At 42.8% G+C, this 27,876-nt stretch overlaps 1 protein-coding gene across 4 annotated transcripts; it reads right to left on the bottom strand.

Moving 5' to 3' along the window:
* Positions 1-765: 765 nt before the first annotated feature.
* Positions 766-25,028, bottom strand: LOC110487637 (histone-lysine N-methyltransferase EHMT2). 4 transcript variants are annotated; one of them, XM_036971050.1, is made up of 27 exons: positions 24,914-25,025; positions 24,251-24,317; positions 23,992-24,147; positions 23,612-23,844; positions 23,334-23,412; positions 22,923-23,002; positions 22,644-22,784; positions 21,487-21,558; positions 21,210-21,330; positions 20,990-21,094; positions 20,613-20,749; positions 19,867-20,010; positions 19,317-19,627; positions 18,848-19,072; positions 18,459-18,541; positions 14,182-14,288; positions 13,832-13,954; positions 13,304-13,465; positions 12,641-12,745; positions 12,227-12,381; positions 11,687-11,999; positions 11,492-11,569; positions 7,519-7,634; positions 2,655-2,741; positions 1,979-2,057; positions 1,613-1,788; positions 766-1,342 (listed from the first exon to the last, which is right to left on the bottom strand). In XM_036971050.1, the coding sequence occupies exons 1-27, from the start codon at positions 24,938-24,940 to the stop codon at positions 1,162-1,164; spliced, it is 3,663 nt and encodes a 1,220-aa protein (XP_036826945.1). In that variant the 5' UTR covers positions 24,941-25,025; the 3' UTR covers positions 766-1,161. The 4 variants fall into 4 exon arrangements, 3 of the variants coding, with proteins under 3 accessions (XP_036826945.1, XP_036826944.1, XP_036826946.1); XM_036971049.1 differs by having other exon boundaries at positions 22,923-23,005; positions 24,914-25,024; XM_036971051.1 differs by having other exon boundaries at positions 13,364-13,465; positions 22,923-23,005; positions 24,914-25,023.
* Positions 25,029-27,876: the final 2,848 nt, after the last annotated feature.

Raw genomic sequence — 27,876 nt, 5'->3', positions numbered from 1 at the left:
GATGCCAATTGCACATTCTTTTCTCAAAACTTGAGACATCTGTGGCATTGTGTTGTGTGACAAAACTGCACATTTTAGTGGCCTGTGTAATGATCATGCTGTTTAATCAGCTTCTTGATATCCCACACCTGTCAGGTGGATGGATTATCTTGGCAATGTTCAAATGTGTGCTCCAAATGTGAGAGAAATAAGCTTTTGTCATGTGGAATATTTCTGGGATCTTTTATTTCAGCTCATGAAAAATGGGACCAACACTTTACAATTTGGTTCAGTGTATTTAGGATGTTTGAGGGAGTGACTTACGTCACACTAAAAGCCCTGATTGCTTTGTAAAGGTTTCATTCAGTCTCCCCATGATCTTCAGTGATTAACATGAACAAGCCTGTCAGATGGACTTTGCTGTCAGTGTTACTGGAGAAGTTATAAAAGCGAAGAGTTCATACTCCCTTTCCCATCATGAGCTGTAGAAGACTTTGCAATAACCATGAATTGGGGCAAAGGAAAGCATGGTTGAGTTGACTCGCAGATAGTGGCACCTATACAACACGTCCCAAAAACTTTGTCCAAGACCAGATTAAGGTGCTGTTCAGAGCAAAGGTTCAAACTAAAAATAATTAAGGTACAGATGGAATGTTACATTATCTCAACTGTTTCTGCAAACTATGTAGAAATTAGAACAACCAATTCTCTGGATTGTCTCGGCTGCTTGATATTCAGTGAGTTGTATGAAATGCGACACTGCTGAAACAAATGTAGATCCACTAGTCGATTTGTAGTCACATTTATTAAATGACAGAACATAAAACAAAATGGACTTTGTTTTAAAAAAAACAAAGACATATGCAAAACTTCATTACTACACAAGTCAGCTGTTGGTAACTTCAACTGCTTCACAGCAGTAGACTATCATGGTGGAGTACTGTGAAATGAATTATTCAGTATGTATTTGGCACAGCAAGTGGTGAGCATAACTTGATCTCTCATGGCAATACTGTACTGTATGAAAGGGTCTTACACAGAAGATAACTTTTTTTCCAGTCACTTATACCCCATACATCGAAGAAGTTAAGATTGGTCTACCACACTGAAACAATAAATGCACAAATTCGTACAAAATGAAGTGACTGTAAAAAAAATACACGCAACAGGCCCCAGGGAAGCCTAGGAGTTTCCTAACATGGCAAGCCCAGGGTCAGTCTCCGATTCTGGGCAGGCCTCCAGTCGAGCGAGCCTGTTCTGCTCCAAGGCGATGGCCTCCGCTGAGTGTTTGCATTTCTCTGATCCACACTGGCAGGTGAAGTATTTACTCTTTATGTCCCAGAAGCGGTCTCCATAATCAAACCTGTTTACACAGAAAGAGCATTGACACAATTCTCAGCCTGGAATTACAATGCATGTTAATATCACAATCCTAGTGGAATAAACAATATACTCAGGCCATTTTATTTCTGGTGCAAGAAAAGTGATACACGGAATAGATGCTACGGTTACTGAAAAAGTGGTGCCAAATCATGTTTCAACTTTCCTAAGGCAGTAACAAAATCACTCCACTGGGCTTCCATTTTGTGTCTGGCGCTCAGATCCACAGTGTGTGTGCGGTGCAGCCTCTCACCCTAGCTCCTGTCCTGTGAGGATGTCTCTGGAACTGAAGAAAGCAATGCGGGGGAAGCGCAGGTCCTGGTGTAGCATGAATACACGCACAGGGATGATGTTAGGGTCGCACAGATGGTTTATGAAGCGGCTGATGTTACCGTAGTAACGGGCATCGATGCAGTACACCTCCCCATCCTTTAGAGGGAAGGAGAGAGAGATGTATTAAGGTGGATAGGAATATCAGTGTAGTCCATTTTTTTTAAACTTCTGTGTCTAAATGACGGTAATGTCCACACCGGTTGTATTTGGCGCATGTGACAAATCAAATTAGAAATATTTTATTGTTTATGTGTAATCCTATGAGAGAAAAAAACAGATGAGGTACCTTATTGTCCAGGTCAAAGAGGTAGGAGTCATCTTCTCTTACATCTGCCTCTGCATCAGAGATCAGTTCTCCAACATATCTGTGTGGAGAGAAATGTTACTTACATTCATCAACAAGCCAATGAATTAATTGACAAACTGTCAAAACATTAAATTAGCCAATCATACTGTTGGAGCCAAAATCCAATTTTCTTTGTGCTATATTTGTTTTGCTCCATTTAGAAACATATTTTTGAATATAAGTATACATATTGCATTATAAATTAATGAGTATGGTTGATGAACATGTTTTTTTTGGTTTTCATGGGTATTTAAAAGCATTATGGAGCCTTTTTCCCTTTCATGTTCCCCTTCCCTTTACCTATTTAGGTTTTTGGCAGTAGGAGTCAACTTGGCCTCATGTATGGCAGTACTTACAGTTTTTTGACTGCTACGCAAATAGTTGGAACTAAAGAAAGCTGTTATTAGTCTATACTTTGTGTTTACCGTTTAAATCTGATCAATTTGACCACCGAGGGAATATAGCCCATGAAAATACCTTTGTATGGAAAATAAAATGTATGCTCGTTTTTACACTATCGGAGCATACCTGTGGCCTCAAGGCAAGTTTGGAATTGGATTACGAATTGCCTTTATACACACACATTTTCTTTGAATAACCAAACGCACACACTTACTCGCAGATGAAGCTGCCTTGGGGAATGTCCTGTAGAGCCCGTACTCCCCATCCCATCTTCTCTGTCCGGTACAACTGTAGACGCACCCTAAGAGTGAGAGAACGTATACAAGTGATATTGTACCAGGACACAGACCAGAGTAAGACTAGCATTTTAGTCATTTAGCAAACGCCGTTATCCAGAGTGGCTTACAGTAGTGAGTGCATACATATTTCTTACCCCCGTGGGAATCAAACACACAACCCTAGCATTGCAAGCACCACGCTCTACCAACTGAGCCACACGGGACAATGTAAGACGTCAAACACCACCATCATAAAGACTGACAAGATAAATCAAAGTATGTGTTTGAGTAAGAGATGAGGGTACAGTCATAGATACAGTGCCTTCAGTATTCATACCCCTGGACTTATTCCACATTTTGCTGTGCAACAGACTGAATTCAAAACTTATTAAATTGATTTCTCAACCATCAACACCCCATAATGACAGTGAAAATACGGTTTTAGAAATTGTAGCAAATTGTAGCAAAATTGTAGCAAATTCATTCAATTATATACAGAAATATCTCATTTATATACAGTACCAGTCAAAAGTTGACACCTACTCCATTCAAGTTTTTTTTTATTTGTATCATTTTCTACATTGTAGAATAATAGTGAAGACGCATGAGATTCTGAGATTCTTCAAAGTAGCCACCTTGATGACAGCTTTTCACACGCTTGGCATTCTCTCAACCAGCTTCATGAGGTGGTCACATGGAATGCATTTCAATTAACAGGTGTGCCTTCTTAACTTAGAGTGTAGGGGGCAGGATTTTTGTTTTTGGCTAAAAAACATACCCATTTGAAACTGCCGATTTCTCAGGCCCAGAAACTAGAATATACAAAAAATTGTCAGATTAGGATAGAAAACACTAAAGTTTCCAAAACTGTCAAAATATTGTCTGAGTCCCGGGTGGCACAGTGGCGCTGTGCCATCAGAGTCCCTGGGTTCGCGCCCAGGCTCTGTCGTAACCGGCCGCGACCGGGAGGTCCGTGGGGCGACGCACAATTGGCCTAGCGTCGCCCGGGTTAGGGAGGGCTTGGTTGGTAGGGGTGTCCTTGTCTCATCGCGCACCAGCGACTCCTGTGGCGGGCTGGGCGCAGTGTACGCTAACCAAGGTGGCCAGGTGCACAGTGTTTCCTCCGGCGCATTGGTGCGGCTGGCTTCCGGGTTGGATGTGCGCTGTGTTAAGAAGCAGTGCGGCTTGGTTGGGTTGTGTATTGGAGGACGCATGACTTTCAACCTTCGTCTCTCCCGAGCCCGTACGGGAGTTGTAGCGATGAGACAAGATAGTAGCTACTACAACAATTGGATACCACGAAATTGGGGAGAAAAAGGGGTAAAAAAAATATATATATATATATATATATTTTGTCTGAGTATAACATATCTGATATTGCAGGCGAAAACCTGAGGAAAATCAAACCTGGAAGTGCTGTTTTTCCCGAAAGCGCTCTGTTCCATTAGGATGCCTTGCCTCCATTTAAAGGGATATCAACCAGATTCCTTTTCCTACGGCTTCCTCAAGGTGTCAGTCTTTAGACATAGTTTCAGGCTTTTATTTTGAAAAATGAGCGAGAAAGATAACATCGCGTCAGTGTTCGCAGAGTTTTGCTTGTGCAACAGAGTGGGGCACCCATTGTCTCTCCCTCTCCTATTGAAAAAGTGACAGTCCCGGTTGATATATTATCAATTATATATTTTAAAAACAACCTGAGGAATGATTATAAAAAACGTTTGACATGTTTCTGTGGACATTACGGATACTATTTGGAATTTTCGTCTGCGATGTCGTGACCGCTCGAGCCTGTGGATTTCTGAACATAACGCGCGAAACAAATGGAGGTATTTTGGATATAACAATCATCTTTATGGAACAAAAGGAACATCTATTGTGTAACTGGGAGTCTCGTGAGCGCAAACATCCGAAGATCAAAGGTAAGCGATTTAATCTATTGCTTTTCTGACTTTCGTGACCAATCTACTTGGCTGCTAGTGTTTAATATTGTCTACTGAGAGAGATGTTCTTACATAAACGCTTGTTATGCTTTCTCCAAAAAGCTTTATTGAAATGTGACACGCCAGGTGGATTAACAAGCTAAACTGTGTTTTGCTATATTGCACTTGTGATTTCATGAAAATTAAATATTTTTAGTAATTTACTTAGAATTTGGCGCGCTGCAATTCAGCGGGTGTTGATGAAAATGATCCCGCTAAAGGGATGGGTGCGTCAAGAAGTTAAAAGTTAATTTGTGGAATTTCTTTCCTTAATGCGTTTGAGCAAATCAGTTGTGTTGTGACAAGGGGGGTGGGTATACAGAAGATAGTCCATATTATGGCAAGAAAAGCTCGAAAAACTACAGCATCATTACTTTAAGACATGAAGGTCAGTCAATGTGGAGCATTAAGAACTTTGAACATTTCTTCAAGTGCAGTCGCAAAAACCATCATGTGCTGTGATGAAACTGGCTCTCATGAGGACCGCTAGAGGAAAGAAAGACCCAGAGTTACCTCTGCTCCAGAGTATAAATTCATTAGCGTTAACTGCACCTCAGATTGCAGCCCAAATAAATGCTTCACATAGTTCAAGTAACAGACACCTCTCAACAACTGTTCAGAGGAGACTGCATGAATCAGGCCTTCATGGTCAAATTGCTGACAAGAAACCACAACCAAAGGACACCAATAAGAAGAAGAGACTTGTTTGGGCCAAGAAACATGAGCAATGGACATTAGACCGGTGGAAACCACTCCCCATCTAACTTAACAGAGCTTGAGAAAATCTGCAAGGAACATTGGGAGAAAAACCCCAAACCCAGACGTGTAACGCTGATAGACATACAATGCCTTGCGAAAGTATTCGGCCCCCTTGAACTTTGCGACCTTTTGCCACATTTCAGGCTTCAAACATAAAGATATAAAACTGTATTTTTTTGTGAAGAATCAACAACAAGTGGGACACAATCATGAAGTGGAACGACATTTATTGGATATTTCAAACTTTTTTAACAAATCAAAAACTGAAAAATTGGGCGTGCAAAATTATTCAGCCCCCTTAAGTTAATACTTTGTAGCGCCACCTTTTGCTGCGATTACAGCTGTAAGTCGCTTGGGGTATGTCTCTATCAGTTTTGCAAATCGAGAGACTGAATTTTTTTCCCATTCCTCCTTGCAAAACAGCTCGAGCTCAGTGAGGTTGGATGGAGAGCATTTGTGAACAGCAGTTTTCAGTTCTTTCCACAGATTCTCGATTGGATTCAGGTCTGGACTTTGACTTGGCCATTCTAACACCTGGATATGTTTATTTTTGAACCATTCCATTGTAGATTTTGCTTAATGTTTTGGATCATTGTCTTGTTGGAAGACAAATCTCCATCCCAGTCTCAGGTCTTTTGCAGACTCCATCAGGTTTTCTTCCAGAATGGTCCTGTATTTGGCTCCATCCATCTTCCCATCAATTTTAACCATCTTCCCTGTCCCTGCTGAAGAAAAGCAGGCCCAAACCATGATACTGCCACCACCATGTTTGACAGTGGGGATGGTGTGTTCAGCTGTGTTGCTTTTACGCCAAACATAACGTTTTGCATTGTTGCCAAAAAGTTCAATTTTGGTTTCATCTGACCAGAGCACCTTCTTCCACATGTTTGGTGTGTCTCCCAGGTGGCTTGTGGCAAACTTTAAACGACACTTTTTATGGATATCTTTAAGAAATGGCTTTCTTCTTGCCACTCTTCCATAAAGGCCAGATTTGTGCAATATACGACTGATTGTTGTCCTATGGACAGAGTCTCCCACCTCAGCTGTAGATCTCTGCAGTTCATCCAGAGTGATCATGGGCCTCTTGGCTGCATCTCTGATCAGTCTTCTCCTTGTATGAGTTGAAAGTTTAGAGGGACGGCCAGGTCTTGGTAGATTTGCAGTGGTCTGATACTCCTTCCATTTCAATATTATCGCTTGCACAGTGCTCCTTGGGATGTTTAAAGCTTGGGAAATATTTTTGTATCCAAATCCGGCTTTAAACTCCTTCACAACAGTATCTCGGACCTGCCTGGTGTGTTCCTTGTTCTTCATGATGCTCTCTGCGCTTTTAACGGACCTCTGAGACTATCACAGTGCAGGTGCATTTATACGGAGACTTGATTACACATTGTATTTATCATCATTAGTCATTTAGGTCAACATTGGATCATTCAGAGATCCTCACTGAACTTCTGGAGAGAGTTTGCTGCACTGAAAGTAAAGGGGCTGAATAATTTTGCACGCCCAATTTTTCAGTTTTTGATTTGTTAAAAAAGTTTGAAATATTCAATAAATGTCGTTCCACTTCATGATTGTGTCCCACTTGTTGTTGATTCTTCACAAAAAAAATACAGTTTTATATCTTTATGTTTGAAGCCTGAAATGTGGCAAAAGGTCGCAAAGTTCAAGGGGGACGAATACTTTCGCAAGGCACTGTATACAAGGAGACTCTCAAAGCTATAATCACAGCCAAATGTGCTTCTACAATGTATTGACTCAGGGGTAGTAATACTTATGTGAATGAGATTTCAGGATACAATTTCTAATACATTTGCAAAACTTTCTAAAATCATGTTTTCACCTTGTCATTATGGGTATTGTGTGTAGATGGTGAGAATAAAAAAAAAAAAAAAAAAAAAATAATAATAATGTTTTACCCACTTCGAATTCAGGCTGTAACAACAAAATGTGGAATAAGTCATGGGGTATGAATACTTTCGGGAAGGCACTCTATATATACACACAATAGTGTTCTAATTTAATTTCAATATGTACAGTCGTGTAGAAACACAGCTCTTACTTGATCCCCGCCTGCACCACTCTGTTCTTGCAGGTGCGGTAGCAGGAGCACGCCAGGTTACACTCAAATATGAGAGGCGGTTCGATCTTATTGAACTCCTGGAGCAACCGGTGGTCCTGGTAAACACAGAAAACAAATGTAATCCCCCAAGAAAGATGCTGCGCCCCCATTGGGTCAATCAGTGTACATTTGTAAATACCGGATCTCTTTCGCCAGACGCAACATTCGTCAAAACAGAACCATCACCCTCTCAGAAGCTTGTCTGGTGCGTAAAACCCGCGAATTCAGACAAAGAAAAAGGTTTAATGGGCTCGTGCTCAAAATGTCACAAAGCTTACTTCATTATTTTTATTTTGTTATTATTATTATTTTCTCTGCATCAGTGATAGCGTACACAGACGTTTCGGCTTTACAGCCTTCTTCAGTGTGTAGATATAATTATCTTAATTTAAAAACAGCATTTGTCAAGAACAACCAATGAGCAGCAGGTGCTTTAAATCAGGGTTGCCACTCATCTGACAATCAGAGAAGTGGCTTTTCTACCGGTATACAAATTTGTCAAAGAAATACATATTTATAGGGTATATGAGCGGGCACAAGGACAACTCACGAATCAACTGCGCCAGGTGTCTGCTCCCCTGAATACATCATATCAATTCATGAGACAGCCCACCACAAAGGACATCAGGCACAGCCGTTCATAAATATGTTGGGCCAACTCAAACGTTACGCAAAATCTGATATACAAGAACACTGTCCATAACAGTTTAAATGTAGCTTATAGGAGGGAGGTGAAATCTAATTCTTCGTTTAAACGGAATTTAATTGATATATATCCACATGGCTTCTCTTCGGAGTAATTTGTCATAAATCACCTCTACATGGTGGACAAACTTTTTAGATCACGACGCAACGCAATTATGTATCTCGCAATTGGCGAGGTGATATCTAGACGTCTATGTTCTATGGTGTACTTTCAAGGCACAATGTTTTTCCAAAATGAATCTTATTGCAAGAACACCAACATATAAATAACTCCTTTAGTAGTGCAAGTTATACATGACTATGTTTCCTTATGGTGCTTCAAGAGGGACATGATCTAACGGGGAAGCAACCTTTTAGGAAAGCCCCTTTTCTCTCTCCGACCACATCGGATTTAACATGTTTGATAGATTTCTTGATCGTTTGTAGGTGAATAAAAGTGGATTCTGGAAGTATGAATTTAAAGAGGAGTCTGATAATATATTCCAATGTTCATTCTCAATATACTTGATGCCATTACAGCCATCATTGAAAGTAAGTATATAGTTTACAGAAAACTGTTTATTCCGTTTTTGTTAGGATTTATTAAGAAACTGGATTCTGTTCAAGTTTAACTCTTTTTTTTAAAGCCAGGTATCCTCAAGTGAAAAAAACTCAAGGAGAAAATGTAATTGTTAATGATATTCTTCCTCTGTGTCACAGATGCAACGCAGTCAATGAAGTTGGTTTACTGGCAAACCTCATCTTAGGGGGAAGAGGCTGTAAACCCGAAACATCCGTTATCCCGGATGCAGTGAAAATCCTTTATTTTATCAAATACAGTAACAGTCAAAAGTTTGGACACTTCATTCTAGGGATTTTATTTTTTACTATGAAATAACACATATGGAATCATGTAGTAATAAAAAAAAAAGTTAATTAAAAATATTTATTTTATTTGAGATTTTCAAGTAGCCTGCCTTGAACACAGCTTTGCACACTCTTGGCATTCTCTCAACCAGCTTCACCTGGAATGCTTTTCCAAAGTCTTGAAGGAGTTGCTGAGCACTTGTTAGCTGCTTTCCATCACTCCGCGGCCAAACCATCTCAATTGGGTTGAGGTCAGGAGATTGTGGAGACCAGGTCATCTGATGCATGACTCAATCACTCTCCTTCTTGGTCAAATTGCCCTTAGACAGCCTGGAGGTGTGTTGGGTCATTGTCCTGTTGAAAAACAAATGAGTCCCACAAAGCCCAAACCAGATGGAATGGCGTATCGCTGAGGAATGCTGGGGTAGCCATACTGGTTAAGTGTGCCTTGAATTCTAAATAAAATCACTGACAGTGTCACCAGCAAAGCACACCCACCATCACACCTCCTCCTGCATGTATCAGGGTGGGAACCACATGCGGAGATCAATACGTTCACCTACTCTACACCTCTCTTACAAAGACACGTGGTTGGAACCCAAAATCTCAAATTTGGACTCATCAGACCAAAAGGACAAATTTCCAGCGGTCTAATGACCATTGCTCGTGTTTCTTGGCACAAGCAACTTTCTTCATATTGGTGTCCCTTAGTAGTAGTTTCTTTCATTAATTTGAACATGAATGCCAGATTTACGCAGTCTCCCCTGAACAGTTGATGTTGAGATGTGTCTGTTACTTGAACTCTGTAAACCATTTATTTGGGCTGCAAATTCTGAGGCTGGTAACTCTAATGAACTTATCCTCTGCAGCAGAGGTAACTCTGGGTCTTTCATTCCTGTGGCGGTCCTCATGAGAGCCAGTTTTATCATAGCGCTTGATGTTTTTTGCGAAGGCACTTGAAGAAACTTTCAAAGTTCTTAAATTTTCCGTACTGACTGACCTTCATGGCTTAAAGTAATGATGGACTGTCGTTTCTCTATGCTTATTTGAGCTGTTCTTGCCATAATATGGACTTGGTATTTTACCAAATAGGGCTATCTTCTGTATACCACCCCTACCATGTCACAACACAACTGATTTGCTCAAACGCATTTAAGGAAATACATTTCACAAATGTACTTTTAACAAGGCACACCTGTCAATTGAAATGCATTCCAGGTGACTACCTCATGAAGCTGGTTGAGAGAATGCCAAGAGTGTGCAAAGCTGTCATCAAGGCAAAGGGTGGCTACTTTGAAGAACCTAATTTGTTTATAACTTTTTGGGTTAGTACAAGAGTCCATGTGTTATTTCATTTAAGTCTTCACTATTATTCTTCTTCATTGTTGCAAATAGTAAAAAGAAAATGAAAAACCCTGCATTGAGTAGGTGTCCAGACATGACTGGTACTGTAATTAAGTAAGCTTTATGCAAAAATTTTTTCAGACGTTTCATCTACCCAAGTTGTCAAAATTGGGCCAGTGAAGTCTGAGGTATCACGTGGGTTAGCTAGACTCATATCCCTGAGCATGTGTGACAAATTTCAGCACTCTGATAAAAAAAATCAAGAGAAACAAACATGTGCCTGTTATAGCGCCCCCGTGTGGCCTGATATGAATGTTCTTGCATATGTTGAATCTTGACAGTGTTCACATCATGTGTACCAAATTGTTACAATATGAATATCCTTGACTGACTTATATGCATTTGTGTGCCAGATCACACCCACGTGAATGTTTATTGGTCAATAGCAGCCATGTTGTTTTAGGTACTCGTCTGGAAAATATTGCTTTGTCCATAGATTCCACATATCAAGTTTTGTACAGATCAGTCAGGGGTGAGGGCGTGACCCTTTCAATGTTACCATTTTCAATCTATGGTTATTGCGCCACCATCTGGCCAATCAGTGTAATTTTGTAAAGTCTGGATCTCTATGGCAAGACTCATCATTCACCCAAGTTGTCAAAATAGGGCCATTGTGTCTGAGATATCGTGTGTGACGAACGTACAAACGGAGATGGAGACAGATCCACAGTCCCCTCCCCAATTTCATCATGGGTGACAAAAGGGACATACAGTTTGTTACACTTTATTTGGAAAGTCCATCACAAATAATCTATGTTTAACAAACTATCCACAGTTCAATAAGATGATAATGTGTACAATTTGAAGAAGCAAGCTCTCTGAAAACTCAGGATTTTTACAAGGTTCCAGATTGTTTCCTTATTCAAATATATTTTAAAAACTACAACATTTACAGCTAGAACGGCTGAATACTTTAAAATCCAAATAAAGTGGGGTGTAAAATAAATGTGTCACTAACCTTGTCGTACCAGCAGCGGATACTGAGCTGTCCACACAGACAGTTGCTGGAGGAGCAGTCATCTGTGCAGCTGCAGTGCTGAGGGACAGATACAGACACAGGTTTGTAGAAAGGGAAAACACATGCCTGATCAATGATAATAAGTATCATAGTATGGATCATCTAAAAGTGTGCGGTGTTACCATATGTATGTACCTGTAAGTGCGTGATGTTGCGGTCGATGTTCATGGCTGAAGTCTCACAGTTCTCGGAGACGTACTTGTAGTCTGAGGGACATCCCTCATCATCCACTGCGTTCACACAGGGGATAGGCACGTTCTCATACCCCTGGGCTACGTCACTGCTGATGATCTTCTCTGTACGAAGCATGCGATTGGCTATCCCTCTCCGCAGCTTCCGGTTTATCTGGAGTGACACCCAGACGGGCGAATCGGAACGCGCCAGAGAAAGAGGAGTGTCCCCCTCCCTGTTCATGATGTCAATGTCTGCCCCCCTAGAGAGGAAAAGCCTGTAGAGAGAAGGAGGTAAGCAATCAAAACAAACAAAGGTGCTAAAGTGCCCTTAAACACAGATCTAGGATCAGATTAGTGTATGGGGAGGGTAATCTCAGGGGGGGGGGTGTAAAATGCTCAACTGGCTTCAGATTATCATCTACAGACAAATTCCTTCTATTCCAAACTGAGACACTATAGGAGTGACGGATGGATGCAATTGACAGGCCATAGGGCTACTCACGTGACACACTCGAGGAAGCCCTCCCTGGAAGCAATGTGTAGGGGAGTGTCCCCGTGCATGTTGACAGAGGACAGCTGGCAGCCAGCATTCAGCACCATCTCTGCTATCTCCACACAGCCTGCGAAGGACGCCCAGTGGAGACACACATTCATCTCCTAATTGAGAGAGGAGAGATTTTTATCATCCCAGGGGGACTTCAATCACAAATTAATGGACATAAAAAAAAAATATATATATATATATATATATATATAAGAATTTGAGTCATATAACCAAAATTACCCACACCATTAAATAAAGAATCAAATGTTGTCGTTTCAAGGATTTGTGCCTATAAATCCTACATAACTTCCTTCAAAATCAGTTTGGCCATTGTATGCCAATATGTTGTTATACCAGGACAGAAAGACTAACCTTGTCCTTGAGGGTGACGTCAGCTCCCCTGTTAAGCAGTGCTCTGATGACATTGATGTGCTTATGCTCTGCAGCCCAGATGATAGAAGTCCAGCCTCCACTATCCTGAAAGGGGGATACAGCACATTGACAGAGGGTTAGGGGACTGGACAAAACAATAGTACTCAAGCCAATACAGCCAAACACAAGTGTTATGGTTCAGTACATTACATGGAACTGGTAGATTAAACATACAGATTTATTCTGCTGGTAACAGTTAATTAGTCAATAGACTGAGTTAAGAACTACAGGTACCTAACACTACCAAGTGACACATGATACAGTATCTGTTATTGAGTACATTGTAGGTATAGTAATCATTCAAAGGAAGAAGTTAGTGCTACGCAAAATAAAGGAGTACTACAGTGCAGAGACAAACATAACATACAGTTTGAAATTAGATACAAACTCTGGCATATGTCAAAAATAATAATAATAAAAAAACAATTAAAAAATATATAATTTTTTAAAAAGTTCATATCAAATAAAGATAATCATATTATCAACTGTGCATGAAGTCTGAATCGAGAAATAAATTATTTTAAAAAAAATTCTCAGAACACAAGACAACGTGGTCAATGAACATGACAAAGAGTGACACAGACTGATAAAACACACACTGACTTGTTGGTTGTTTCCACCCTGTCTAGAGCCCAAGAGTGTTCCTCTCTCGCTCTTCCCCACCTGTGCGTTGATGTCCACCTGTCCCGTCTCCAACAAAAGGGTGACAATGTCCAGACTTCCCAGTTTGGCTGCGTGGTGGAGACCAGTGTAGCCATCTTCCTCCTGGAGAGAAGAGGGGGAGAAGAGAAGAAAAACAGAGGGAAACAGTGAGGAAAGGAAGATGGAAAGAGAATGGAAAAAAACAATAGTTTGGTGGAAAGTAGACAATAGGAGAGGTGGACAAAGAAATTCTCATTTTAATATTGGTCAGAAGTGGATAACTTGATCGCAATCAAGATTGTATTAACATACCGCCTACAGGTTCAAGCTACAGTTAGTCTAGAATAGATTCTCCTGTTGACTTCTGAGATGACTCAAGGTGATTATCAAGTTCTTTCAGGTTTAAATCCTTTACGGCTCATGTTATTAGAGCCACTACTAATGTTAGCGGGTCGGCTTTGGTATAGGGGCTGTTTACCAGACACTCACAGTGTGATAGACGCAGGCTCCACTCTGGACCAGGTACCTGGTCACTTCCACATGGTTGTTGATGATGGCCTCCAGGAGAGGGGTCCTCATGGATTTGTCTTGGACATCCAGTTTCGCGCCTGCCTGTAGATAGACGAGACATTTATTTGAGCACTCTGGTGAATAAGAACTGTATGAGAGACACTCTGATCCATATTTGGGTGAATAAGTGTAAAGGAGTCACTTATCACTGACCATAACGATAAAAAGCAGGGTCGTATTCATTTGGGCACACCATAGTAGAACGTTTGCAACAGAAAACTGCCTAATGAATTTCACGCAGTTGTAATTGAAGAGAAAAGATTGTTCACCTGCACCAACATGTAGCAGACCTCCAGCAGGCCTCTCTGGGCTGCAACGTGGAGAGCACAGCGTCTGTTCTGGGATTCAGCCTGGTAGGCTGGGTCTATGCCCTCCACTGAACCAAACATAGAGAGGACATGGAGTGGAGGGGTTATTAGCAGCAGTAGGAGTCAATGTCATCTCATTCATTCACTTGCATACGACCCTGTATCACCGCCTGGTATGGCAACTGCTCCGCCCATAACCGTAAGGCTCTCCAGAGGGTAGTGCGGTCTGCACAACGCATCACCGGGGGCAAACTACCTGCCCTCCAGGACACCTACACCACCAGATGTCACAGGAAGGCCAAAAAGATCATCAAGGACAACAACCACCCGAGCCACTGCCTTTTCACCCCGCTATCATCCAGAAGGCGAGGTCAGTACTGGTGCATCAAAGCAGGGACCGAGAGACTGAAAAACAGCTTCTATCTCAAGGTCATCAGACTGTTAAACAGCCATCACTAACATTGAGTGGCTGCTGCCTACCTACAGACTCAAATCTCTAGCCACTTTAATAATTGGATGTAATAAATGTACCACTAGTCACTTTAAACAATGCCACTTTATATAATGTTTACATACCCTACATTACTCATCGCATATACTGTACTCTATACCATCTACTGCATCTTGCCTATGCCGTTCTGTACCATCACTCATTCATATATTTTTATGTACATATTCTTATTCATTCCTTTACACTTGTGTGTATATAAGGTAGTTGTTGTCATCACTTCCGGCGCCGACAGAGATGGCCGCCTCGCTTCGCGTTCCTAGGAAACTATGCAGTTTTTTGTTTTTTTACGTGTTATTTCTTACATTAGTACCCCAGGTCATCTTAGGTTTCATTACATACAGTCGAGAAGAACTACTGAATATAAGATCAGCATCAACTCACCATCAGTACGACCAAGAATATGTTTTTCGCGACGCGGATCCTGTGTTCTGCCTTACAAACAGGACAACGGAGTGGATCCTATGCAGCGACCCAAAAAAACGACTCCGAAAGAGAGGGAAACGAGGCGGTCTTCTGGTCAGACTCCGGAGACGGGCACAGCGCGCACCACTCCCTAGCATTCTTCTTGCCAATGTCCAGTCTCTTGACAACAAGGTTGATGAAATCCGAGCAAGGGTAGCATTCCAGAGGGACATCAGAGACTGTAACGTTCTTTGCTTCACGGAAACGTGGCTTACTGGAGAGACGCTATCCGAAGCGGTGCAGCCAACAGGTTTCTCCACGCATCGCGCAGACAGGAAAAAACATCTTTCTGGTAAAAAGAGGGGCGGGGGCGTATGCCTTATGACTAACGTGACATGGTGCGATGAAAGAAACATACAGGAACTCAAATCCTTCTGTTCACCTGATTTAGAATTCCTCACAATCAAATGTAGACCGCATTATCTACCAAGAGAATTCTCTTCGATTATAATCACAGCCGTATATATCCCCCCCCAAGCAGACACATCGATGGCTCTGAACGAACTTTATTTAACTCTCTGCAAACTGGAAACAATTTATCCGGAGGCTGCATTCATTGTAGCTGGGGATTTTAACAAGGCTAATCTGAAAACAAGACTCCCCAAATTTTATCAGCATATCGATTGCGCAACCAGGGGAGGAAAGACCTTGGACCATTGTTACTCTAACTTCCGCGACGCATATAAGGCCCTGCCCCGCCCCCCTTTCGGAAAAGCTGACCACGACTCCATTTTGTTGATCCCTGCCTACAGACAGAAACTAAAACAAGAGGCTCCCACGCTGAGGTCTGTCCAACGCTGGTCCGACCAAGCTGACTCCACACTCCAAGACTGCTTCCATCACGTGGACTGGGAGATGTTTCGTATTGCGTCAGATAACAACATTGACGAATACGCTGATTCGGTGTGCGAGTTCATTAGAACGTGCGTTGAAGATGTCGTTCCCATAGCAACGATTAAAACATTCCCTAACCAGAAACCGTGGATTGATGGCAGCATTCGTGTGAAACTGAAAGCTCGAACCACTGCTTTTAATCAGGGCAAGGTGTCTGGTAACATGACCGAATACAAACAGTGCAGCTATTCCCTCCGCAAGGCTATCAAACAAGCTAAGCGCCAGTACAGAGACAAAGTAGAATCTCAATTCAACGGCTCAGACACAAGAGGCATGTGGCAGGGTCTACAGTCAATCACGGACTACAGGAAGAAACCCAGCCCAGTCACGGACCAGGATGTCTTGCTCCCAGGCAGACTAAATAACTTTTTTGCCCGCTTTGAGGACAATACAGTGCCACTGACACGGCCTGCAACGAAAACATGCGGCCTCTCCTTCACTGCAGCCGAGGTGAGTAAGACATTTAAACGTGTTAACCCTCGCAAGGCTGCAGGCCCAGATGGCATCCCCAGCCGCGCCCTCAGAGCATGCGCAGACCAGCTGGCCGGTGTGTTTACGGACATATTCAATCAATCCCTATACCAGTCTGCTGTTCCCACATGCTTCAAGAGGGCCACCATTGTTCCTGTTCCCAAGAAAGCTAAGGTAACTGAGCTAAATGACTACCGCCCCGTAGCACTCACATCCGTCATCATGAAGTGCTTTGAGAGACTAGTCAAGGACCATATCACCTCCACCCTACCTGACACCCTAGACCCACTCCAATTTGCTTACCGCCCAAATAGGTCCACAGACGATGCAATCTCAACCACACTGCACACTGCCCTAACCCATCTGGACAAGAGGAATACCTATGTGAGAATGCTGTTCATCGACTACAGCTCGGCATTCAACACCATAGTACCCTCCAAGCTTGTCATCAAGCTCGAGACCCTGGGTCTCGACCCCGCCCTGTGCAACTGGGTACTGGACTTCCTGACGGGCCGCCCCCAGGTGGTGAGGGTAGGCAACAACATCTCCTCCCCGCTGATCCTCAACACTGGGGCCCCACAAGGGTGCGTTCTGAGCCCTCTCCTGTACTCCCTGTTCACCCACGACTGCGTTTTAAGTTCCTCGGCATACACATCACAGACAAACTGAATTGGTCCACTCACACAGACAGCATCGTGAAGAAGGCGCAGCAGCGCCTCTTCAACCTCAGGAGGCTGAAGAAATTTGGCTTGTCACCAAAAGCACTCACAAACTTCTACAGATGCACAATCGAGAGCATCCTGGCGGGCTGTATCACCGCCTGGTATGGCAACTGCACCGCCCTCAACCGTAAGGCTCTCCAGAGGGTAGTGAGGTCTGCACAACGCATCACCGGGGGCAAACTACCTGCCCTCCAGGACACCTACACCACCCGATGTCACAGGAAGGCCATAAAGATCATCAAGGACATCAACCACCCGAGCCACTGCCTGTTCACCCCGCTATCATCCAGAAGGCGAGGTCAGTACAGGTAATATCAAAGCTGGGACCGAGAGACTGAAAAACAGCTTCTATCTCAAGGCCATCAGACTGTTAAACAGCCACCACTAACACTGAGTGGCTGCTGCCAACACACTGACACTGACTCAACTCCAGCCACTTTAATAATGGGAATTGATGGGAAATGATGTAAATATATCACTAGCCACTTTAAACAATGCTACCTTATATAATGTTACTTACCCTACATTATTCATCTCATATGCATACGTATATACTGTACTCTATATCATCGACTGTATCCTTATGTAATACTTGTATCACTAGCCACTTTAAACTATGCCACTTTGTTTACATACTCATCTTATTTGTACATACTGTACTCGATACCATCTACTGTATCTTGCCTATGCTGCTCTGTACCATCACTCATTCATATATCCTTATGTACATATTCTTTATCCCCTTACACTGTGTACAAGACAGTAGTTTTGGAATTGTTAGTTAGATTACTTGTTATTACTGCATTGTCGGAACTAGAAGCACAAGCATTTCGCTACACTCGCATTAACATCTGCTAACCATGTGTATGTGACAAATACAATTTGATTTGATTTGATTTGATTTGTGAAATTGTTAGGTTACTTGTTAGATATTACTGCATGGTCGGAACTAGAAGCACAAGCATTTCGCAACACTCGCATTAACATCTGCTAACCATGTGTATGTGACAAATAAAATTTGATTTGACTTATGTGAAAGAACAGTGGTAACATGAGTTTCCAGAGCCGATGAAAGAGAGATGAGGAGAGCAAACCCCTTTAGACAAAATATGCAATCAAACCAGGAATGTCTATTTTACCAAACAGTAAAATAGGAACAGATTCCTTATGACACTTACTGAGCATGAGCAGAACTCGCTGCACCTCGCCCTGCTTGGCGGCTGGATAGAGCTGGCGGGGGTGGAACCTCAGCTTCTTCCTCCTGACCAATCACAACCAATAAATCACCAAGTGAGAACAGCTCCTATGTTATGGCTGTCAGGACTCTGTAAAATGCATCTCCCCCACACCTATTCCTTGGACTAACCACTGATCCAACACCATTAAATACATTTCCCCAATTCAGTCAGTTCAGAAAAGGGGAGGAAAGATGGATGTATTTTCAAAGCATCTAAACAGGGCTCAAGTGTAGCTGTAAACAATTCTCATGAATCATTGATTTGCAATAAAGAATTATTATTCTAAAAAAAACAGACCATTATTAGTCTATTTCATTATTTTGTCTCACCTCTCAGTGTCCTGGGTGAGAATAGCCTTCTGCAGCGCTGCCCTACTGGGCCCAGGGGGAAGTGCACTGGGACAGATTGGCTTCCCATTGGGCAGACAGAGGGAGGGTCCCACACTGTCCACTCCCCCCTCCCCTGGGGGAGCTGCGTTGACAGGCCCGGCTGCCACAGCAGCTTGGGGGGGCTGCTGCTCCGGGTCCTTCTTTACCACCCCACGCATCCTCGCACTGACGGATAGAGAAGAGAAAGAGTGTGTAAAAAAAAAAAAGACTGGGACAATTAGGGTAGTGCGAATATCCATAATTTCCACATGAATAGTTATCAAATAATACAGAATCACAGACAATATGCAACAAGCAGAACAAAAGCACCCAATGATTGAAGTGCAGTGTAGAAGAAAAAAATCATACTGCATCCTACACTTAGTCATATCCCACATCTTCATTTCCCGCTTTCTGCCTCCATCCTCACCTGATAGGGCCTTCTGGCCTCTTCCCGTTCTTCAGCGCCCCCGTGGAGGCCGCCAGGGAGAGGGCCGAGGGAATGGAGGGTGGGAGGGACGGTGTGGTGGTGGAGGAGGCTGAGGTGGTGACCACAGTGACCGCAGATGCTGAGGGGGGGATGGTGACCTCTTGGGCCTCCGAGGCATCCTCGCCACAGTGGGGGCAGAAGAGCATGCCTGTGCCCATGCCCCTGCCCCTCCCAGCCCCCAGCACTGTCACACAGCCCCGGTGGAAGCGGTGGGCAATGCGCTGGTCCGGACAGCACTCTAGGAAGGTGCCCTGGGAGATCAGTTAGGGAGGGGTGTGTGGGTTAAGGCCAGGTCAAACATATACTGTACATGCAGACTTATAATGCATCTCAAGTGTCTGCAGTGCCCTCTCTGTCTCCTCTCCATCTTTACAGATCTGAAAACACAAGCTAAGTTTGAAAAGAATATGGAGGATGTCTACTTGGAATTTTCTTTCACCTAACCAGTTCAGACAGTATGTGTGATTGTGGGGGTGGCACAAAACCTCACCGCGATACAGAAGTATCCACATCCAGGGCAGCAGTGATGTTTGACCATATGTGACCGATGGCTCTCGCACAGCACCATGAGGGAAACCCGACTGGACGGGCGCATGGTCTCCCCCTTCAGAATGATATTGGTACAGCCCACCAGCTGTGAAAGAGAGGGAGAGGGAAAATTGAAAGGGAAAGTAAGTATTGAAGAGTCATATGTTGATTATAAATGAGATGAATCGCCTATATTCATTTAGCAGCGACTCCTAAAAATATGAAGTAAAAAATAAGTAGACGATAATGGAGATAAATATTTTTTCATAAAGATCATCTTTGAGAATTAACAACCAACAGAATAAAAACTAAACCAACAGAGAGAATCTAAAATTCCAAAAAAGTAACGGTATGGGGCCCCCATAGATTTAAGTGAATAAAAATAATGTTTGAGTCACTTAGATAGCATAAGAACACGGCATAAGCCATGGTAAAATGTGAAGAATTGCAGGAAATTTGCTTAAAATCTGCAAATTCTCTTCACCCCATGGCAAAATTTCAGGATATTTGTTTTAAACTGCTTTTTTTTTGTCTGTGCGGCCAAGAGCGCGACCTCTAAAACGTTCAGTCGAGACTGCACCATTGGCCACACCCAATACCAAGCTCCCCCCACACTAACTTTGCCACCGCTGCTGAAAAGAATCCTAGGTGAAACACAGCTTCATGTAGGCAACATGTGCATAGCCAGCCAGCCAGCCACACACACACCTCTCCATTGACGCTCTCTGTGGCCATGCAGAGTCTGTTGGGCCGTCTGCTGGTGCCGTCTACGCGTGGTGCTTCCATCCTGCAGCTGCACAGAGGCAGCTCCTCCAGACGCTCCGTCTCCCCACCATCACTGCCTTCTACACAGGCATGCAGATAACATCATCGGTGTTATTTGGTACTGTAGCAGATAATCAGTGCTATTCACTGAGAGCCATATCATGGCTTTAATTATGTTCGCAAATCATGTGTTCACAAGACATCAATGGGAGATTTGTGTCAAAGTTACAGAAAGCATACGTCAAGCTAGGATTTGACCCAGAGAGTCCATGGATAAAGACATGCGGATTGTATATTGGGTGTGAACACCATCTACACACCGTGGTGAGGTGAGCGTGTTAGGCTGTCTGCAGCCGCGATGTCCAGGGAGCCCAAGGCAACCTCTGTGTACTCGCGGGACCCACCTAGAGCAGATGCTGCCGACACTGCTGGGAGTTACAACAGAAAATAATAATTGACCAGCAATAGAGCACTGTGGTGATGATAGTGCCGGTGATAATACTATTTATACAAACTAATAAACATCTCCCTGTCACCCGCCTCTTCCTGCCTCTAATCCTTCGACTCTCTCTCTCCCTTTTCCCCGCCCTGGGCGAGTCCATGGCGAATCGCTGCTCACTTTGTTCCTCTGGCCCTGCCTCTGTGGGTCCGACTCAGAGCTCTGTGGACAAAGAGGGTTTGGTTGACCGGCAGAGAAACATTGCTTTGCCCAAATAGACATTATGTTCCAGCAAGGGAATCGAATGCAACACATATTGCCTAAAACTGCCTGGTAAATGATTGTAACTACCAACACAGGACGGGTTCAACTACTCACATGATCTGTCATGTTACCAGACTCCTCTGCCTCTCTTTCATGTAGCCTTTCCTCTATTCTACCATCTTCAGACTACAAAAGGAACAAATGAAAGATATACATATGGTAAGAGAGCAGCAACAGTGTCCTTGTAACTATTTAAAATTGTGGCTATTCAGCATTAACTCTAACTGGTACGCCAAGCAAAAAATATCTGAAAATTATATTTTCTGCAAAATGTGTATTGAGCCTCAGCATAGGCCAATAAATGAAATTGTTTGCCTGACTAAAAACTTTGATAGGTAAAGCGTCGCAAACTTCTCAACCAGCCGGTTGAGTTGCACAATTAGAGTAAACAAATTTTGTATAGGAATTTGCATATACTTTTAAAATAATTTTAAAAAATGATACATAAATTTACATTATGTCTGCGTCATTTACTTTTAATGGGCGATAGGCCCGGTTAAAAATGGGGACTGATATCAAATATTAATAAATATCATACACGTGTCAAAATATTAACATTAAAATGAATGTAAATTAATGCATTTACAGTTCAAATGCTTTGAGTATCAGTAAAATGACATGTACTGAATGATATTGTGAAACATACTGACGATAACAGGCAGACCGTGATTAATGATACAGATTTTAAATAAGTTGTGTATTTGCACAGACAAAAAAAATCCCAAAATATTTATCCATTGTCCATTTGACTTCTTGCATTCCTTTAATAGGCAACTCAACCACCTGGTAGAGCATATTTTTCAAGAGTTCCTAAAATTGTAAAACAAAATGTTAAAATTATTTGAATTACTTTTGTTTTAGATGTGAACAACATTTTATAATGTTGTAATTTTCCCATTTTATATACAATTAGTACAGAAAAATGTGTGATAAATAAGGTTCAGTTTTCTTCATGTTCACTTCCTGGTTTTCAACCATCTTTGAATGCGTGTTTAAACAAATATGGGATTTTGATAAAGAAAACTACATGACCATTTTACTAAATGGCATTGATCGAGATGATAAAACATGCCAAACTAAATTCATGTTTAATTTAATTTAAAATTGGTTGAACTGCCTGTTAAAGTGTATATACAAATGGGTTGTGGCCACACAATAATCATATTTATTCTGTGGTGAGCATATCAGTTACATTGATATTAGCCTCTGACCTTGCTGTCGGAATAGGCTGCATCCGTGTCGTCTCTTGCATAGGGGTTATAGAGAAGGAACTCGTCCTCATCTGCATCCTCCTCCAAGTCCTCCAGCCAACTATCACGCCGTCTCGCAGCCTCGCGGAGTACACGATCTTCCTGAAATTCAAGTAAGAAAAACTAAACGTTAGGTCAGGGTCACTCCTTAATTAATATCTCAACATGAGACCTATTATAAGCAACTATTATTTCACAAAGCTATTAGAAAGCACTGACACACCCCTTCCCTGTCCTTACCTTCTGCTCTGTGCCTATAGCGCTCTCTGCCTTCTCAGGTGTACAGTCAAAACCTTGGCCCAACCTTCTCCTTTTTGCTGCCGCTGAGTAAAAGACACACAATTAATGTGACATAATTCAAACTAAACAGTAAGTAATCTTACACAAACATTAAAGGAACGATTCACCCATTTTGAATGTTATATTGTGTGTGTGCATCTCTGAGCGACGTTCTATCGATTCCCAGAGGGGAAAAAAGTGGTGTACCAGCTATATCTCAGCCTGCTTGAATGGGGAATGGCTCAGAGACATGAAATGACCCCGGGAATCGATAGAACATCGCTCAGAGATGCACAAATAATATAGAACATTCAAAATGGGCTAATCTTTCCTTTAATTCAGTCTAAATGTATGCAATATTTCAACACGGACCAGTATCACTGTCTGTCGTGAAGCTGGTCGTGGGGTCCGTGGGGTTGACTGGCACGATTGGAGACTCAATGCATCTCACCTGAAAGGCAAAAACTCTATGGATCAGATGGTCAGGAAGTGGTTAATGTGACAGGAATAGAAACCTTGAGCGGGTAAAATACTCTTCTTGTCAACATACTAACAAACATAAGATATGGCCTTTTTGAGTGATATCACAATATAAATGGCTATTCTAAAGAATATAGTGCTACTACCAGCCATCGTCTTAGGAGACTCACCTGTGTAGGGGGAGGTCTGTTCATGGTCTTGCGAGCACGGTGTATCTTTGCTGTCTGGGGAGACGAGGATGAGGGATGGGGAGAGGAGGATGAGGGATGGGGAGAGGAGGATGAGGGATGGGGGGGGAGAGCTTTACTTCCAGGACCAAAAACACTCATCTTTGCTCTGCCAGGTGGAGAGGAAGTGGAGGAGAGTGAAGAGGATGTGGATGGAAGGGTCTTCGCTGCATGTCCTGTGAGTGGGGAATAAATGAAGGAATCATAGGTTAAACCAGATTATGAAAACTAAGGAAGAGAGAGAGAACTGACAATAAGATAAACATGAAATCAATGTTAATTCAGTCTTGTAACCATGGACACTAGAAAGATCAATCTTATACCTGCAAGGTTTCTGCTGGACACAGAAGAGGATGTTGTTGATAGTCGTTCGCTCTCCTCCCCGTTTTTCGAACCATCCCCCTGAATCTCCTGGAACAGCATTCCACCCATCGGCTCGGTGTCCTTCGTAACCACTGCTGTGGCAGTACTTGCATCACCTAGGAAACATGCAAAGCCTCTGCATCAACATGCACAGCACAACCCTAATAAAAATGTGTATATATTTGAAAATCTACAGTAGACAAATATTTACATCCATACCTTCATCTGTCTGGCTTGAGTCTCTCACTTTAGGTACGGTTTCCGATGCATCATTCTCAGAAAACTCCTAACATTGGGAAAATACATGAGCAGCACATGAGGCACTCACTTTTTGTGCAACAGTTTCAGATCACATTACAAATAATATACTGAATAAATGAATGAATACAACCGTAACAAGAGAAATGTTAACATCCATAATGGCTGGAAGTGTCATCTCCTTGGGTAATGTTGAAATTATAGTGAGTGACACAAATGCAAGCACGCATAGAAATGTAACTTTTCCTATTGTAACGTTGTGCACGAGCCAACTAGATAGCTACTGAAGTTGAAACATTTCAGTACCATTGAAAATGTTGGACGCTCAATCTCCACAAAATGTACTGCAAAATGTAGGAATATTTGCTATAAATGTTTAATTGTGAACCTTTTCCTAAATCTTCCAGAGCTCTTTTCTACCTGTGTCTGGCAAGCTAGTTAGCTACGTTAATTGTTTACGGGGGCTGGCTTCATACTAGCCGAATGCCAGAAACAAGAATATGCAAGCAAAACAACTTGCATTTCGTGTATGGATCTTCGATGTATTGAATAAATTACTAATTTTCAATCAACATAGCCGTTGTAAATTAGCTAGCTAAGAAAATAAAACGAAAATTTCTTTACCTTGGTCATTTTCTCAGCTGCCGACATGTTTCCAATGAAATTAGACGTATTTGACGTGGTGCGTGTAAACGTGCATTCTCCGCCCCTTTCTTCGCTGGCCTTTCTCTCGTTTCCGGGTTGGGACATCCGGTTTGTGCAAGTCTATATCCGGTCTAAGGCGTATGGCCTTTTCGCAAACCAAAAATGTAGCGTATGTCTGTTCGAATTCGAGAGAAAAAACAGCCGTATCTAAAGCCGTTGAAGTCAATCGGGGTTGGGCTTGCTGGAATAGTGTTTCCACTGCCTCCAGAGTATTACTGATGTCAAATTGCTAACTAGAAATTGTAGAAAGTCATGTTGCTACAACTAGCTAGCTATGCAGATTTTCACCCTCACCACGCTGCAACTAACGTTACCCCATACTCCCGATGTTAGCTAGCCAAATTGGCTAAATTCGTCGCTACGAAAGCTAACTAACTTGATTCCTGGCATTGGCTACAAACTAGCAGGCTAACCAGACCACAGGTTTGAAAGGGTAACGTTAACTAGCTAGCTTTCGATCCCTGCTAGGTCACGTTAGCTAGATAACTTGCAGAGTTGAAACAAGCTAACGTTAGCTGGCATTCAAGGGCTGACTGTTCTTACATGTTCTATTGTGTAACGTTAGTGTAAAAAAATGAAGGATCCAACAATGTCAACAAATCACATTTTATTTGTCACATGCGCCGAATTACAACATGTTTTGACCTTGGAGTGAAATGCTTACTTACGTAATGTGCTGGGGCACCGGTTAGTTGAGGTAATGCATGTGGGTAGAGTTATTAAAGTGACTCATGCATAGATAATAACAAGAGTAGCGGTAGTGTAGAGTAGAAGGTGGCAATGCAAATACAATAGTCTGGGTAGACATTTGATTAGATGTTCAGTGGTCTTATGGGTGGCTTGGGGGTAGAAGCTGTTTAGAAGCCTCTTGGACCTAGACTTGGTGCTCCAGTACCGCAGTCTATGGCTAGGGTGACTGCAGTCTTTGACAATGTTTAGGGCCTTCCTCTGACACCGCCTGGTATAGAAGTTCTGGATGGCAGGAAGCTTGGTCCCAGTGATGTGGCCGAGCAGTTGCCATACCAGGTGTACCAGTATAACTTTAGACCGTTCCCTCGCCCATACCCGGGCGCGAACCAGGGACTCTGCACACAACTCCACGAAGCATCGTTACCCATCGCTCCACAAAAGCCGCGGCCCTTGCAGAGCAAGGGGAACCACTACTTCAAGGTCTCAGAGCAAGTGACGTCACCGATTGAAACGCTATTTAGCGCGCACCGCTAACTAAGCTAGCCGTTTCACATCCGTTACACAGGCAGTGATGCAACCAATGCTCTCGATGGTGCAGCTGAGGACCCATGCCAAATCTTTTCAGTCTCCTGAGGGGGAATAGGTTTTGTCGTGCCCTCTTCACGACTGTATTGGTGTGCTTGGACCGTGTTAGTTTGTTGGTGATGTGGACACCAAAGAACTTGAAGCTCTCAACCTCCTCCACTACAGCCCCGTCGATGAGAATGGGGGTGTGCTCGGTCCTCCTTTTCCTGTAGTCTACAATCATCTGCTTAGTCTTGATCACGTTGAGGGAGAGGTTGTTGTCTTGGTATACACAGTCAGGTCTCTGACCTCCTCCCAATATCCTGTCTCATCATTGTCAGTGATTAGGCCTACAACTGTTGTGTCATCGGCAAACCTACTGATGGTGTTGAAGTCGTGCCTGGCTGTGCAGGAATGGACTGAGCACGCACCGCTGAGGGGCCACCGTGTTGAGGATCAGCATGGTGGATGTGTTGTTACCTACCCTTACCACCTGGGGGCGGCCCGTCAGAAAGTCCAGGATCCAGTTGCAGAGGGATGTGTTTAGTCCCAGGGTCCTTAGCTTAGTGATGAGCTTTAGGGCACTGTGGTGATGAACACTGAGGTGTAGTCAATGAATAGCATTCTCACATAGATGTTCCCTTTGTCCAGGTGTGAAAGGGAAGTGTGGATCTGTTTGGGCGGTATGCAAATTGGAGTGGATCTAGGGTTTCTGGGATAATGGTGTTGATGTGAGCCATGACCAGCCTTTCAAAGCACTTCATGGCTACAGATGTGAGTGCTACGGGTTGGTAGTCTTCTTGAGTACAGGGACTATGGTGGTCTGCTTGAAACATGTTGGTATTACAGATATGTTGGTGAAGACACATGCCAGTTGATCAGCGCATGCTCTGAGTACATGTCCTGGTAAACCGTCTGGCTCTGCGGCCTTGTGAATGTTGACCTGTTTAAAGGTCTTGCTCACATCGGCTACGGAGAGCGTCATCACAGAGATGTCCGAAACAGCGTGTGCTCTCATGCATGCTTCAGTGTTTCTTGCCTCGAAGCGAGCATAAAAGGCATTTAGCTCGTCTGGTAAGCTCGCATCACTGGGCAGCTCGCGGCTTGGTTTCCCTTTGTAGTTCGTAATAGTTTGCAAGCCCTGCCAACTGGCAATCTCTTCATTCAAAGACTCAATCATGTAAACTCTTACTGACGGTTGTGGCTGCTTTATGTGATGTATTGCTGTCTCTACCTTCTTGCCCTTTGTGCTGTTGTCTGTGGCCAATAATTTTTGTACCATGTTCTTTATGTTATGTTGCTACCATGCTGTGTTATGTGTTGCTGCCTTGCTATGTTGTCTTAGGTATTTCTTTATGTAGTCAAATCATCAAATCAAATGTATTTATATAGCCCTTCGTACATCAGCTGATATCTCAAAGTTCTTAACTGACTTGCCTAGTTCAATAAAGGTTAAATAAAATAAAACATTAAAATCTGATGAGTGTCAGAGCCTGTGTAGTAGGATTCAATCTTAGTCCTGTATTGATTATTGACTATACTTTTTGTATTCTGCCATATTTCCAGTCACCTTAAATGTGATGTTTTGCGCTTTCAGTTTTGCACGAATGCTACCGTCATTGCGAATG

The sequence above is a fragment of the Oncorhynchus mykiss genome, chromosome 32 (assembly GCF_013265735.2).
Source record: "Oncorhynchus mykiss isolate Arlee chromosome 32, USDA_OmykA_1.1, whole genome shotgun sequence".
Classification (NCBI taxonomy): domain Eukaryota; kingdom Metazoa; phylum Chordata; class Actinopteri; order Salmoniformes; family Salmonidae; genus Oncorhynchus; species Oncorhynchus mykiss.
The sequence above is the reverse complement of the archived record's forward strand: the minus strand, read 5'-3'. Positions and strand labels throughout refer to the sequence as shown.